At 37.4% G+C, this 16,059-nt stretch overlaps 1 protein-coding gene across 8 annotated transcripts; it reads right to left on the minus strand.

Annotated features, from left to right (window-relative positions):
* Positions 1-23: 23 nt before the first annotated feature.
* Positions 24-16,054, minus strand: PRIMPOL (primase and DNA directed polymerase). Of its 8 annotated transcripts, none has more exons than XM_077782888.1 (14): positions 16,015-16,054; positions 13,634-13,704; positions 12,259-12,443; positions 11,120-11,211; positions 10,019-10,160; positions 8,435-8,582; positions 6,862-7,146; positions 5,038-5,200; positions 3,754-3,848; positions 3,249-3,335; positions 3,056-3,164; positions 1,795-1,877; positions 1,670-1,716; positions 24-702 (listed from the first exon to the last, which is right to left on the minus strand). In XM_077782888.1, exons 2-14 carry the CDS (start codon positions 13,650-13,652, stop codon positions 400-402), a joined length of 1,758 nt encoding a protein of 585 aa, XP_077639014.1. In that variant the 5' UTR covers positions 13,653-13,704; positions 16,015-16,054; the 3' UTR covers positions 24-399. The 8 variants fall into 8 exon arrangements, with proteins under 8 accessions (XP_077639014.1, XP_021398462.1, XP_021398290.1 ...); XM_021542787.2 differs by lacking the exon at positions 16,015-16,054 and adding an exon at positions 15,822-15,944 and having other exon boundaries at positions 12,259-12,440; XM_021542615.2 differs by lacking the exon at positions 16,015-16,054 and adding an exon at positions 15,822-15,944.
* Between the last annotated feature and the right edge of the window lie 5 nt (positions 16,055-16,059).

A 16,059-nucleotide genomic window follows, 5' to 3' on the forward strand; every position in this document is an offset into this window, starting at 1 on the left:
ATATTCATAAAGAGAACACAGACTCTGGTTGAACAAAGATGAATAAACAAATCTTTTTATTAAATTTACATTTGAAATAAATTATTTCACATCATTTATGGAAATAAGAAGTCCATAAATTGTTGGTTTCTCAATAAAAGTTGGACATACAACTAATAAAATAGAAATTGTACAGCAAAGATCATTAAAGGTGCTAAGCTTGGAGCAGCATTCATAAAGAGTTTTTTAGTCTCTTCAGCCCCCACGTAATCTTCCATGATCCCCTCATGCCTGTTGAAGTTCATCCAGGCACTCCATTCTTTGTCTTACAGCTCTGGAGTGGTGCTTGTGAACCACCCTGCAGGAACTTCCACATCAGCATGCGACACACAAGTGTCATTCACTGCTAGCCAACTGTGTTTAGCTGCCTTCTTTAGTGTAGGGGTCTTCTTTCCTTAAAGCTTCCAAAAGAACTTCATCTGGGATTTCTTCCATGCCATAATTCAGACTGTCATCTGCAGCTTCAGCTAGTTCCACATCTTCAGCAGCTTCTAGGAAATGGGCATCATCACTTGTGTTTTCCCACTCATTGTCTGACAACAGGAAGTCTTGAGACCAGCTGTTCTCTGGAAATACTGAGCTTTTTGACAAGTCTGACACATTAGAATGTGGATTTACTTTTCCTTCTGTGTGCCCCCTGTCATCCATTAGTGTGGACTCTTCCTTTGAAAGACAAGAACACCACTTATTCCATATGCAAATAACTCTTGATACCTTCAACTGCTCTGCAAGTTTGAAGTTTGTGCTGTCACATAGAATGGACACTGCAGAAAGCTGGCCAACACTACAAGATTTTCCAGCATATTCATATATAGCCACATAACCTGTGGAAGCCTATTTTAATAGGAGTAGAAATCCACTGTTTTCCTAGCACCCTACACGTAACCTGTTGAATACAGCTTCATAAAATAATACAAGGTTAAGACTAACTTAAGTGTCTGTTCAAATATATTGTCAGGACCTGAAAATAGAGTTAAATGACACTTTCTAAAAAACTAATAGCTATTGATGAGCTGCTTGAGTAGAGCTTAACTTGCCATTCTGCTGTATGATATTTAGAGCTGTACAGTTAAAAGTTGAAAAATATACCAATTCTTATTGCTTAAGCACTGGAAAAACTTGTATGTTCAGGGTGTAGAGTCTAGGGTGCAGTTTCAGGTCAGTTTGAATATTCTGCTTGTTTGGGGAAACATGCTGCTTTAGTACACTAAAATGGAGATAAATTAATTTCAGAAATGAGGGTTGCTGACTTACATTTGACTTTGACTGACTCAAGAGTTCCAGAACCAGTTCTGTTTTACCTTGCATGCACAGGAGAGCTAAACTAGGGCAGTTTTTCTGTTCTGCACCTGGAGCAGCCTTGTGGCTTAGACATTGGGAACTGCTGATCACATCAGAACAGAAAGTCTTTAGTTCCAGGTGAAGTTGGACAATTCCAGTAACTTAGCATTGCTGGAGAACTTAAAAATGAATATATGGAACTACCACACCAGCACAGCTGCTCTGGGGATCTCTATACCACTGTAACAGTGTGTGGCACTCTCCCAGCACACTGGGATGTTTGTGGGACTATCCATGGACTTCCAGAGCCTCACATGAACTTAAACGTCTCAATAGGACAAAAACATACCTCTTTGAAAAGAGAGGGGAGGCATATCCCAGGTGGCAATGGAAAACCTAAATCAAATGTAAGACATTAATTAAAGTTAACATTCCAAAACTTACTAAGTATAACTGAGATCACAGGCTACATACTTTGAGATTTGAAGTTTTGTTCTCTGCAGACAGGATCATGACACTTTTGATACCAGACTTCATTCTTTAGATCTATGAGAATCCTAAGAATGAAATTATTTAGTTTTTTAGTAACAGTACATAAATTAAGTGAATTCATGTGGTAGGAAATTCTAATACTAAATGAACAGGTTTTGTTTGTCTTCAGCTATGGACATTGCTTTCATATTCTTGGCATACTTACTACAAACTTGTTTTGTACAGTTTTTAGTAAACTTCAGGCTTCTTAAGTTTAAAGAAATAAATTTTTAAGACTAACATATGAAAGTAAATTTAGTCAATTTCATTACATTAAGCTTGGAAGAGAAAGTGATCAAATTAAGATTATTATATGGGACTTAAGATTTTGTTGCTGCTGCTGTTACAGATAATTTCATTATAAAAGCCACATAAAATCACTCTTTTCTGTCAACTGAATAGGCCACCCAGCTTTTTCAACTGTGCTTTAGAAACACCAAACTTCAAGTAATTCACTTGAGAAACAGCAAGTTGATCCAGCTGTGGGGTGCTTTTCCTTGCTATATTGCTAACTTGTTTCTCAGGAACGCATTCCTTATGTTTCAGTGGTTTAAAATGTTACATAAAATTATTTTAAAGTTTAAATATTTATACTAATTATATACTGTAATTCTAATATAATCTAAAAAACTGACTTTCCATCATTTTTTTTGCTAAAACTATAGGAAGTCTGAATCCTTGTAGAGTCACTAACAAAACTCATCTTGATTCATGTGGCAGGAATTACCATTCTAAAATAGCAATTCGCAATTATTATAAAATGACAGAGTAATTTGAATAACATAAGAATATAATTTAGGAAGCACTGTAAATTAGTTTAAAAGCAGTCTGCTTGCTTTCTTATTTTCAGCTTCCTAGCTGGGAAGTATCAAAACATAGTACTGTTTAATAGCTTTAACATACTTTGACTTTTATTTTAGCATCTTTGGGCCCATATTTTAAATATTGTGAAGATTACTTCGTAGAATTATTAGAAATAAAAGTCCAGTTATCACAAAGTAAACTTGCGGAGGGCATAAAGTGTTTCTTTGGTTTTGTGGGCTTTTTTTTGTGATTAAAACATTGTATCACCACATAGCAAGGCAGTAAAAACTGTAACAGTTGCTGATTCTATCCATAACAGTTTTTTCAGCATTTCTAGAGAATATCAGTTGAACAGGAAAATAACTAAAGCTGTTTCAAACGGAATAGTTAAAGAACATACATTATATTGTTACTTTTGTGAGCTCTTCCAATATTTTCACACCAACGGTAACCATAAATATCATAAATAAGTAGTTCTTTGAGAGAGAAGTAACTCCACTGTCGTATCCCTGAGGAAAAAAAAAAAATATTTAAATTCTTTTGAAATAGTGCTGCAGAAGACTCATTTGTAAACAGTAAGGTGGTCTCTTTACCTCCTTGTAGTCCATCTTTATTAACCAAAGAATGAACAAAATTATCAATTTCTGGATATGGTGAACCCTGGTAACCTTCCATGGGATCTGTTAAACCAAAGGTCACAAACATACACTGTTAGAGGGTTTGCCACTGTAATATGCCATTGTAACACTTACACTTTATATAGACCATAGGCAGAAAATGTACAGGAATCACATCACACTCTTAAATAAAAGCAGGGATAAAGCCACTGTTACTTTCTTGTAGATCTTTAAAGTGCCACCCCCACCCCCAAGGTGCAGAGGGAGCTGGGACAAAGCAAGACAGTTGTGGTTACAGGAGGGGAGGGTCAGTGGCATTCAGATGCTGCAGAGCATCCTTCAGTGCAAATATATTCTGCCTCCTGCAGAAAGGCAGCTGATGAAGGGCCCTCCTAGAAATTACCAGGTGTACAAGTCACAGAACACCTGAATTGCAAGTTTGGGGTTTTTTTTTCTATGCAGTAGAAAAGGTTTGAGGTACCTCTGCTGCTTCTGGTAGTTTTGCTGTTTAAAAAAGCAGACATTTTTCTCTCCTCTGAAAAGCCAGATGATAGAACTTTTATGTCATCACTTGCTCTAAAGAACGGGGAGAATACAAAGAAAAGAGTATTATTCTTACAGCATTACACAGTACAATATAACTCCCTGTAACATCCCACAGGGTGGCACAACATGACACAGCCCTGCGCGCAGGGGTGGGCCAGGAGACCTCCAGGGGTCCCTGCCAACCTTCACCAGCCTATGATTCACTGTGCACCTTTCCCTGTTCCTGGAGCACTTTTCCCTTCTGGCCTTGGCAGTTTCCCTGATTCCCACCACAGGACAGGGGTTCCTCCTCCCCAACAGCAACATTTGGTTCCTGGCCAAAGTCTCAGGACCCACCCATTTAACAGCTGCTGGTCCACACTCCTACAGCAGGATGTGCTCTAGATGTAGTATTTATGCAAATATACCCTTTGGAAGGTTTAATTTTCTTTTTTTTTCTCTCTACAATGAACTGCTTTTCCTTGCTATATTGCTAACTGGAAGCCAGATGATAACAGAAGTCTAAATTCTCATCCATATTTATGGTGGATTCAGCTGATGTCTATGATCTGAATACACTGTGTGGTTTACTGGCATCAGTTCAGAATAATAAACATTTCAGGACATAAAACGTGAAGTCAACAAAAATATGCTTTCAATAAAAATATTAATCCTATTTTAACCTTTTTGCTACAGCAAATGATTAGTATCTTCTCAAGATAAGGTATGTCATATCAGAGGTTTAGATTAGATATAGAGAATTTGATTATTGTCTGTACAAGTACCCAGCCTACAGAGGGGTCTGTATCATCAAATGGGAAATCTGGTATGCAAAAAAACACAGAGAGAAACCCTTTGTATTTCTTATCCTACTCTGAAAATTATTCAGACTTCTTACATTTAACTGACTAGAAATCTGTTAAGTTTTGCTTCCAGAACTACACAAAAACTAACCAAACTTAATAATGGTTATGTTTTGGCATTTTGAGTGTGTATAGAGAAATGAGGCATAATTCAGAGGCTGTAACACATTTGAAGGCAGGTTTAATGAAAGAACAAGACTCCCAAGAAATTTTTTCTTCAAACCAAGAAATTCTACCAGGAACTCCTAAATTACACTGTAACAATGTTGAATGAATAATTGCTTATTCATAATTTTTATTTGTAACTGCTACAGGAGAATTATCTTTAAAATAGATATTTAAAAATACTGTACATTTGACTGGAATTAAGTAATTACCCAACATTGCAGATTAGAGAGGAAAGAAAATATGCTTCTTCCAAGGAAACACTCTTTTCACAGTTGGGAACAAACTTATTATCCTCTGCTATCTTCAGAATCACATTTTTTCCTGCTTTTGATGACTTATACATCCGGAAATTTCTATTCTTTGTATAAACTCCTGTAGGGAAACAGATATTTCTTAACAGGGCAGTGCTGGCTAAGATACTGAGCTGGAACTAAGATACTGAGCACTTGTAAATTAAACAATTTTCCTTAGGTCCAGCTAAGAGTCTAATGAATGGACAAAGTCTGTTACTGACTGGGTCACAGCCCATAAAAGAAATGCAACAAAGCAATATCATGCACACATGTACAGCTTTATGTTAACAGAATAATTAAGAAAAATGCTCAACACCTCTACATAGGCATTTTAATCATTCTGACATAATTGTTAGAAGTTTCCCTTCAATACAAGGAATTGGTTCTTTCACAATAACCTTGTGAAATACAACTGAGCCCAAAAACCTGCACAATTATTTTAACCAGAAAGAACTTAATCAAACCTTCTGTTTTCTGTGGATTGCTTCATAACTTGTCTGAGGTATGTATCAGGAAAGCTTAATTCCAATCTCAAACAGCAAAACAATGATCAGGTATCTTAACATTGCATAATCTATCTAATGATTGATTGAGAAAGTGAGTTTTATTTGCAGGTTGCATTTGACTTTCATGAATAGAGAAGCACTTACGGAGCTCATACAAGAACACAAAGCTTTCTGTCACTGCAGCCTCATGATATAGTTCAGGAGTTCAGCATTTTTGACTTTAGCTTTCCAATTTTGAGGTAATGTGTATAACATAAATATTGAGGATGGATGGTTAATTATGGGAAACTAACATCAAATTCTTAAAAAGTGAGACGGGAAACAGATTGTTTGATTTAAATTCCATTCACAAATATGCTTTTAAGAATTTTGAACAGCAGGTGACAGTAACCCCTCTGACTCAGTAACAGGAAAGCCTACTGTAGCCAACTTTGGGATTACACTTCAGTAGATCAGGCATACTGAAGAGGCCCACAATAAAAGTGATCCTGAATATTATGAGAAAAATTTGAAGGAATGGGGGTTCTTCAGACGAGTCCAAAGATAAAGCCCAAAGTAAAGTCCTGAAATATGTAACACAGTGCTATGCAAAAGCATACTATTTTTATTTTCCTGAGATAAGGCAAAAAGAAAAAAAATAAAAAAGGAAAAACAGATATGGAGTCCAAAAAGGGCGGAACTTTTAAACTCTACCCATAACACTATGGGTGTTACGCTTCTGGAGATTTGTAACATTTTAATATCCTGAGCAGGCTATGCCCAGCTGGACCATGAGGTGCCTAACCCAAAATTCCTATTATTCCATCACTGAAAGCTAACAGCTGCCATTCCAAACAGGGAAAGGCTCAATTCATACATGTAGAAGAATACAGAAAGCCATGCCTGTAAGACTCGTTTCTTTATTAAGCAGCTTCTAATTCAACTGAAATAACAAAAATGCAGTATATGCTATCCTTTTTCAATCCAAATTGGAGCACTGAAGCCTTAAGGATAGAAAAAAATTAGTCTTGTGTGGAAAGAATTACTTTAAACTTCAGAACAAAATAATTAAATGTAGTAATATAAGAAGTTCCATAGACCATGAAGTTAAGGTTCCTTTAAAAGTATAGCATTTATGATAACAGTTCCAGCATACATTTAAAGACCATAGGGACAACAGCAATTGAAGATTAAGGAACATTTCATTCTTAACCTTTGTTGCATCCCAAAGGGGGTTAAAAACACTTATACTTGCCTAGATCCACAAAAAGCTGCTTGTTGCCTTCTTTATCCTTTACTATTAGGAAGGAAAAATCCAAATTTTCTCCCTGGTGTGGCATTTCCATAGCCTTTGTTTCATGAGCAATGGCTGGCCCATCTTTAGAATCATCTTTAACAGTTGTGAGGTTTGTAAGAGAACCATCTAATTCAGGTCCTGCAGAACACCGGAAAACATTCTCTGCTTCTTCTGTTGGAATCACAACAGCCCTGCTCTCCATTAATCTTATGGCAGGCTGCAAAATGGTTCTCACAAAGTTACCTTAAAAACAACCAAAAAAGGTCAGAAGCAGATGACATCATTTATGAGTCAAGAAAGAACGTACAGAGTTTCTGTGCAAACAGTTTTCAAAACAGCCAAGATGGAAGTGGTTGAAGTTTGGGGTATTTTTAGCCCATCTGGATTTTTAAAAAGAAATCTTTTGACCAGCCCACTGTGTAAAATTGTTCTGGCCAGTGACTGAGAAACCAATGCCTCACAAGAATTTGTACTAGATGTCTTTAAGAAAAAAAAAACAACCCTAAATACTAACAAGCTAAGATTTAGAATTTTAATAAGGTTGTGATTGTCCCCCTCACTACTGCTTTCCCTAATTTCACTTTCAGAATTATTGAAATGTTTACTTGCAGCTTCATGGTGTATTTACTGATGTAAGAGCTTGACCAAAGCTTATTCAAACAACAAATTACTTTTACAAAAGTATTTTGTAATGACTTTTCAAACTCCCAGTATTGTAATTCAATTCCCACTGGACCTCCAGGCTCTGCTAGATGGTAACCAAAGACAGACAAATACAAACCATGGCCAAATTAGTGCTAGGGTAAAGCAAGCAAAGAGAATAAATACAGCACATTGCATTGTGGGGAAAAAAACTACAAAGTGGAAGGAATACTGGCAAGGATGCTTCTGCACTTGTTGGATGAAGCTTCCACAGGGAACATGAATGAATATGAAATACTGTTTCTCCCATGCTACATATCAGTGGAATGACTCAGCATATCAAGCATCAAAATCATCATCTTCATAATTCATAACAGGACTACTGGGACACACAAATGAGTCAAGACAACCCTAAACTGGCAATTCTCTGTGTTGGGGTTGCAATTTAAATTGCTTTCAGCTTTCTCTTAAGCATGTTTATGCACAGGTGGCTTGAAATCATCTTTGTCCTGCCTTTCTGACAATGTGCTGAGCAGAAATTAACTGCATTTTGAGCAAAAACCAGCAGCTTTAATTGTTTAGAGTGACATTAATCTGAAAATTAAGGAGTCATAGACTTGCCAGTTTCATAGAAAACAGTATTTTTGTAAATAAAACATACAGGCACAAAAATTACATTTTTGCAAACACACATGCTAATTATTGGAAAAGAAGGTAGAGGATGAGAAAAAATGAGGCTTAATGAAATAGTAATTATGTTTATGCTGGGAATACATATTTGTTTCCACATATAACTCCATTAAAATAAATACTCATATGGGAGATGGCACTGTATAAAGTCAAAACTTCACTTTTTATTTCTAGGTGTAAGAGAAAAGAACACACTTACCAATATGAGTGTTATCCTTAAATACAGTCTTTTCAGGTAGAAATATTAAGTGCCGACTAAATTTTTCCTCAGTACTGGAATCCAAGTTCAAGACATCTTCTGATGAACAATTTACATCATAAAATTCTTTTAATTTTTGGCTGACAAGCTGAAATTATACACATTAATTATGTAGTTTTACTCTAGTAGTTGTATCTATAAAACCTAACAAATTCAGATTCTACATTTTTCTCAAGGTCTTTTTTTCCCTCATTTTGAGCATACAAATAATTTAATTCAAACTAATTCATATCAAGTTTTAACCAAGTTTGACTTAATAGACTTTATTTCCTTAAATACACAAGTCACTTAGCTAACAGTGATAAGCTGAGAAGACTTTCAGTTTCAAAGTCAAAGTCTGGTTAGGAGGCTTTACCCTGCAGGTTGTTTTCCGCCACAAAGCAGTTCCCACCCACAGTGACAATGTTTGCAATGCAGACTCACCAGGAGTGGAAGATAGAGGCTGTCATGACATAAAGGACTGGTGAGCAAATTCACTGTTATGATTTCGCTAATTCATTGGTACGGCCCAATGAACAATAGCAAAGCAGAAAACAGATTTCACTCTAAATTAGCTCGTAAAAAACCTTTCATAAACCAAGTTAGTGATTACTCATGTTTAGGACTGGGACTCAGAACCTAATGATCTGGAAGCTTTGGGTTTTAGCAGCTCAGATTCCCCACCCAGCAAATCCAAAATCCTTTTCTTAACCTGAGGAGTCTCTGTATTTCAGAGTTGATTCACAATGGATAAACCCCTCCAGATGCTGTATCAATTAAGGGCTCTTTATGAAGGAATTACATCAATAATCTTTTACTTTTGTTCACTTCTAGCTAGAGACATGTAGGTGACAGAAGTCTCACAAACAGACAATGAGATCTTATTAAAACAGAAGATATTCTTCTAAAAACATATGAACGCCATATTGAACTTGCAGAGAGCTAATTTACAAAAAAAAATGCAATAAAATAGAAACTGCACTATTTAATAAAATAGATAATTAGTAAAGGTATTTAATTTTAAGTACCAAATTGGTAAATGCAGTCACATGATGCTCTCTACATCATCATTTAACTAAATTATAATGAACTGTCATCTAAAGAAACTTTCAGGAGAGATTAATCTAAGCTTTGATACACAACTGCACCATTAGGCAAAGGGAATGAACTAAGGAACATATGAATGGAACTTTTATTGATGCTACTTTAAAGAGTACCTAAACATTCCTCCAGTTTTACAGCTTTGAAGTGGCAGAGCACATAACACAATCTTCAAAAGCAAACCTACCATGTCAGTAAACCTACCACCAATAAAAACAGTCCAACAGCCATCATTCTTTATTTTTGTCTTTCAATTAATTTTTTTGTCTCACTTAGACTAAGCCCTTGCTTTAATTAAAATATATTTTTACTTAATTAAAAATATACACTGGTTTTGCAATTATTTTAATTTTACTATCAATATAAAGTAGTAAATACTTTGGTTTCATATTAAATTAACAACAAATTCATATTTATCCACAGCATGACTTTGCTCCAGTTTACCTCAATTAACTTCATGACCATACTCTTGCCATCTGCATCAGGATTTGCTGGTTTGTAAAACTCCAAATCAAAATAAAGCTTGCAAGGTTCTTTTTCAGGAATTACTTCATAGCAATGCATAAGACTTGTTTTACAACCTTGGCTAAGGAGAAACAAAAACAAATCACAACCTCTCATGATAAACATTATGTGCATGATAAACAGGCTTATCAGTTGCAAACAAGGATCCCATATATTTCATTCTGCAATCAACCATCCATATTTTTAAAATGTAGTAGCACTATAATGCTTGGAAAAATTTGTAACTAACATTAGCATCAAGTATTAGCAAAGATTGTCTGGCCTAGACTTTTAATTTTGTAGAGTACTCTCCTCTCCACAACCCCCCAGTCTTACAATACATACAGAAATGTTGAGAATTCAAGGAACTATGAAAACTACAGTAAAAAACTTAAGTCATCACTTATATGTCTTTAGCACAAAAATATGGATTTTTTTCTAACTAAATTAAAAAAATAATCTCATTGTCAGTTTCACAAAAAGATCAGGCTTTAAATATAAAAACTGACTCAGATTTCTTTCACTCCATAGCCAAATGTTTTATTGTAAAAGAAACAAATGGGAGAAAAACTTCAGTACATGACTGAATTGTCAATACTTGGAACTACATCATGCAAATGCAAACCCATAAATCAGTTTCCAGACATCTGCATTAATGCCCACTGAAACTGGTGTATGACTAGTCAGAAAAGTATGTTTTTGTCATGTGTTGGTATGATCCCCTGAGGAAAGCTGATAGCAAAAGCAAATCTTCTGTTAATAAATTTCAGTTCAGTAGACAGAGTACTTAATTCACAGGAAATAATGGCAACCTGCTACTCAAAAGTTAGTTGAAACTCACTATAGAATATATTGTTTTGTCCTCATGAAGATTTTTCCCATTGCCAAGATAAAACCTCAGGTAACCCATTACAGCTCTGTGCTACTCAGAGCAGCAGATGGCTTCTGGGAATGCCTATCCAGTGATAGCTCTTACTAGCTGTGATATCCAGTATACCACTAACTTCTACTAACACACATGGCACCTTCTCAAATACTCACGTGTAATAAAACCAAAGCTCTTCATACGTTGTCACAAGGTAAAACCTCTGTCCAGTCTGTGTGTTCTTTTCCAAAGCAAACACATGAACATCCTTTTTAAATAAAAACATGGAAATTTTTTTTCATTTTATTTTAAAAACCAGTTTAAATCTATATAAGTTCCTGCTTGGCATCAGTTAAAGGTTAGTAAATACTAGAGAACTATAAACAGATACTTTTCCACACTCAGTAGCATCTAGTTTTAATTTTGAACATAATTCTAATTTCATTTACACAGGTAAAACTGTGAAGCTCTTCTTTGCTATGCAGTAATGTAAACGGTTTTCTCTTTGAACTCTTGTTTTTTTCTGATCAATATCAAGTGCATCTAAAGGGAGGAGGAACAATGTCCTGAAAGAAGCAGCCTCATGGACATGATGGCAGTATAAGCTTTATGGGCAAATATTCTTCAGACATTATGTTGTTTAGATCCAAAAATAGAAATCTGATAAGAAAATAGAAAAAAACCTACTGCCAAGCCAGTGAGAACCCATTTTGGAAAAGAGGCTGTTAGGATTACTTAAATACCTGAAACAGGTATGGAGAAAAACACAATACTTTCTTTTAAAAGAGCAATCAATTTAAAAAGTGTTAAACTGAAAACAGAGGATACCTTTCAAACAATTTTTATTTGGCTAATCACGTCTAATCATCTGAACTTGCTACTCAGATGCCATTGGAGAGTTGTATTGTTTTTATTTAGTCTCTGCCTCTTCTTTATCTCTTTTTCTTATCAATTTTTCCTCCTCTTTCTTCCTACTCATTCTCACTACCTTCCCATTCTCCTGCCCACCCTGACAGCTTGTTCATCTTGAGGAGGAACAAATTTATCACTACAATGTTCCCAAAAAGCACTTTTACTGTTCAAAGTCAACACCACATATCAACTTGTATGTTAGAACAGAACTAGTACTTCTTAGAGATACTTCCAGTGCAACATGACCTACAAAGACAAAAAAAACCAAAACTTGCTCTTTCAGGATTGGGAATAAAAAGATCTTGTAAACTGATAAAGATTTCATTCCCAACAGCAATTTTAAATGATGTTCAATCTTGAAAGTATATAAAGAGTAGAGACATTCACCTAACACGTAATATACCTCTTGGCAGGTTTTTACATAAGAAAAAGCTTCAGCCTGTCGTGAAAATATTTTCCAAACAGAGGATGGCATAGAGGGTTTGGAAAGTCTTGGTCTATAAACTGTAGGAAGAGGATTTCTTTCATAGTGAGATGCTAGTTCTTCCACCTTCTTCAGTCTTTCTTGCCATTTTCTCTTCATTTCTTCTAAAGCAATTACAGATAGTCAAATCAGTATCAATCTGTTTGCAAGGCAATTTTAATTTCAATCTATCCTGTACTCCTCACTGCTTTTGATTCTGATTTTGTTGAATGTAATTTATTAATTAACTGGGAGTAGCCAATGTTCCAAATCAACACCTAACCTTGCTATGATACTCATTTTAATATTAAATGTCTCTACACTGTTTTGGGAGTACAAAAGCTTCATATTAACACTTATCAAAGATAAACACAACAGAATAAAGACAGTGAAAGAAGGCCTAGGAATTTTCATTTTGGTCTACAGAATGGTATTACACTCCTCAGAAAGTATACAAACTGTTGACTAGGCACATAACGTTAGTAAGGAGTAAAATAATACTAAAAGTAAAAAAATATTTTTCCTTTGTGGTTGAGGAGACAAATGAGATCATTTCTACGGGTAGTATAATATTTGAGTTCATAGGAGGAGTTAAGACTTCAGTGACTTTAGCTCTGAGCTCTGTATCTTAAAGTATAAGAAACGAAATCCAAAATGAGAGTTCCATTCTCCATGCTGGCCTTTGCTATTGATCACTCATACTTTCACCTGCTTTAAAAGCTCATGTACTTTTCACAACCTTACAGCAGCAATCTTATCTCTTTTCAAGAAATAGAGCCATGCAGTAACTCTTGCTATCTTGCAACCTTTAAGTTTCCAGTCCCATAAAGTAATCCAAATGATGCAGAGTAATGTAGTAAAGCATAAACACATTTATGTACAACTATCTGTAAGTGGAACACCAGGAAATCAGTAAAAAGCACTGCCAGGAAACTGTGAAACAGAGGAAGAGAGGCAAGAAGTAACAAACACAAAGGGGAATCTTCTTGTTCTGCCCAGCATAACCACTTCATTCTTCTAACAGCTCCTGGGCTGCAGTGAAAGATAAAAATGAAACTGAGTGTACTCAAAGGTATTCAAACCTTTAACAAGCTGGATCCACAAGGCAAATTTAAGTATTTAAATATTCTTGTGGAGCCCTGAAGCCCAAATTTTAGATCCTCTCATTTCCCCCTCCAGGTTTTCCATAGCAAATCTTCCTGGAACAGTTACATTTCTGCCCACTGTTGAAGCCTGCCAATGTCTTGATAGTCAGTGCCTGAATGAAGTCTAAGTAACAGAATGTTTTTTCTGTAACAGGGGTCAAACATATTACCTCTATCCCCCTTGTCCATCTTCTGACCTGTGCATTTTCTTCACTCCTTTTCTATGCTCTTAGTTTCTTCTCTGGGAATTAAAAGTTAGATTATAGATAGCAATCAGCATTTCTCAGAAGTGCTAACAAAACTTTCAGTTTCATTTTGGCGCTGCTGGCTGTAAATTAACTAGGTGCAAAAGAAATCCCTACATCAGCATTTTCCCACAAGGTGACCATTAAAAAATGAAAGCAAAGGAGAAGCCCCATAATTCTTTATTAATTTTAAACTTTCTAGTTACATTAGGCCGTATTTTTGCAGAAACACAGCTGGGAGGACCTGAACCTGGGAGAAGAGTGATGACCCTTACTTTCAACTGAAACTATCATGGTTCTTGCAGTCCAAACACTCGATATCTCAAGAGTCCAACATGTCAAGTCTTTTCAAGGCAATTTCAATTCCTGTGTGAGCTATAACACAACACATCTACTTAGAGCACATACAGTTAACACAGATCAGCCTTCTGAGTTCACTGGGAAATTCTCACTTCATCTTCCTCTCTTATGTCCCACCAGAAGTAAGGGCAGTACTTATTTTTGTTTGACTTGACTGAAAGAAATCTTGTCACAAACATGTTTGGACTTCAGTGTTATTGACTCAGCAGGATGACTGCATGAAGAGCCTGGAAAAAATGTCTCCTGAGCAATGATTTAAAGAACTTGCTGTTTAATTTTCTCTATTTTATGGAAGACTATTCTCCCTTTACTTCTTATAACAGCAAAACGTATTACACACACCTGCAGCTCAGACATGCAAATCAACTGCTACTCAAAATAACATTACACTTGTTTCCTGGCTGGTGTGTACCATGCAACATAGTTCTATGGCAGAGTTCATGGTCCTTGACAAAAATAAATCCATGAGATTTTCTCCCAGCTACTGATTCAGCCTTAGAAGAACACATTAAATTCCTTAACATTAGTGAAAATTAGCTATCCTTACATTCATCTGATGAATGTCACATTAACAAACGCTACTCATCTTCCCAATAACAAATGTTCATCTTGCCCTCCTAATAGAGGAAGTTGCCTCTACATTTACAGAATCACAGGATGGCTCAGGTTGGAAGGGACTACAATGGGTCATCTGGTCCAACTTCCCTGCTCAAGCGGGGTCATCCTAGAGCACATGGCACAGGATTGTGTCCAGTCAGTTCCTGAGTATTTCCAGTGGGGAAGACTCCACAACTCCTCTGGACAACCTGTTCCTCAAATTAAGATTGCAAGTGCAAAACTCAGTAGATCAGACCTGGTGATAAGACCTGAAAAAGTAGGTTAGTACCTGTTATCAGAAGCTGGAATACATAGCTTCCAATGTTATCTGACTTCTGATACTGAAGGTCAGTGTACAGATATGAAACTAACTGACCTGAAAGTTGATGAAGCCAAAATCAGGCCTCAGCGTCAGAGCGCTGTTGTTCTGCGAGGCAGGTCTGTGGGCAGCCAGGGACAGCCACCACGCAGGTGGGTGAAAACCCTGTCCAAGGGAAGGTACTGCCATGGTACAAGCCAGCTCATCCATGGGGATCTCGCTCACTGAGGTCAAGAGGGGGGGCTGCTCATTTAGTTATTGTCCCCACAGATTGCTCTAGATGGCCATTTCCTTTACAAACCACCATTCTGTCAGAATCACAGAACAGTCTGAGTTGCCACCGCCAACAGTCACACCATGTACCTGAGAATGTTGTCGAAATGCTCCTTGAACTCTGTCACACTTGGTGCTGTGACCAGTTCCCTGGGAGCCTGTTCCATTGCCCAACCACCCTATGGGTGATGTACCTTTTCCTATTATCCCACCTCAACCTCCCTTCACACATCTTCAGGCTGTTCCCTCGGGTCCTGTCACTGGTCACCACAGAGAAGGATCAGTGCCTGCTCACAAGGATGCTGAAGACCACAATGAGGTCTCCCCGTAGCCTCCCCTTCTCCAGGCTGAACAGACTAAGTGACCTCAGCTGCTCCTCCTATGGTTTCCCAACGAGGAAATGCCCTTCACCATCCTCAGGGTGCCCAGAACTGCACACAGCATTTAATATGAGGCCGCACCAACATGGTGTAATATACTAGAACGCTACATTTGTTTCAGCAGGCAGAGGAACTCAAGCAACAGCGCATCGTTCACACCCAAGAGCAGCAAGGACAGCCGTACCCGGCTCAGCGCTCCGAGCGCGGTGGCTCCGCCACAGGGCCCGGCCCCGCGAGCTCTGCCAGCAGAGCAGAGCAGAGCAGCCACCCCGTGCCTCCCCAGCGCGGCCTCGCACGTCTCCCTCCCGCCGGCAGAGCCCGCAGAGCCCGCCGAGCTGAGCCCGCCGGGCCCGCGCCGCTCCCCCGGCCCGACTCACGGCCCGCGCCGCCGCCGCCGCCGGTGCGCGCCGCCCGCCCAGCGC

This window comes from Lonchura striata, chromosome 4 (genome assembly GCF_046129695.1).
Source record: "Lonchura striata isolate bLonStr1 chromosome 4, bLonStr1.mat, whole genome shotgun sequence".
Lineage (NCBI taxonomy): Eukaryota > Metazoa > Chordata > Aves > Passeriformes > Estrildidae > Lonchura > Lonchura striata.

What these genes read in the sequence shown, in the direction of transcription:
- PRIMPOL (XM_077782888.1), bottom strand. An exon ending in TAAGGATAACACTCATATTG is followed by an intron (nt 7,147 to 8,434) that starts GTAAGTGTGTTC and finishes GTTGTTTTTAAG; the next exon opens with GTAACTTTGTGAGAACCATT. An exon ending in CACAAAAGTAACAATATAAT is followed by an intron (nt 1,878 to 3,055) that starts GTATGTTCTTTA and finishes TTTCATTCTTAG; the next exon opens with GATTCTCATAGATCTAAAGA.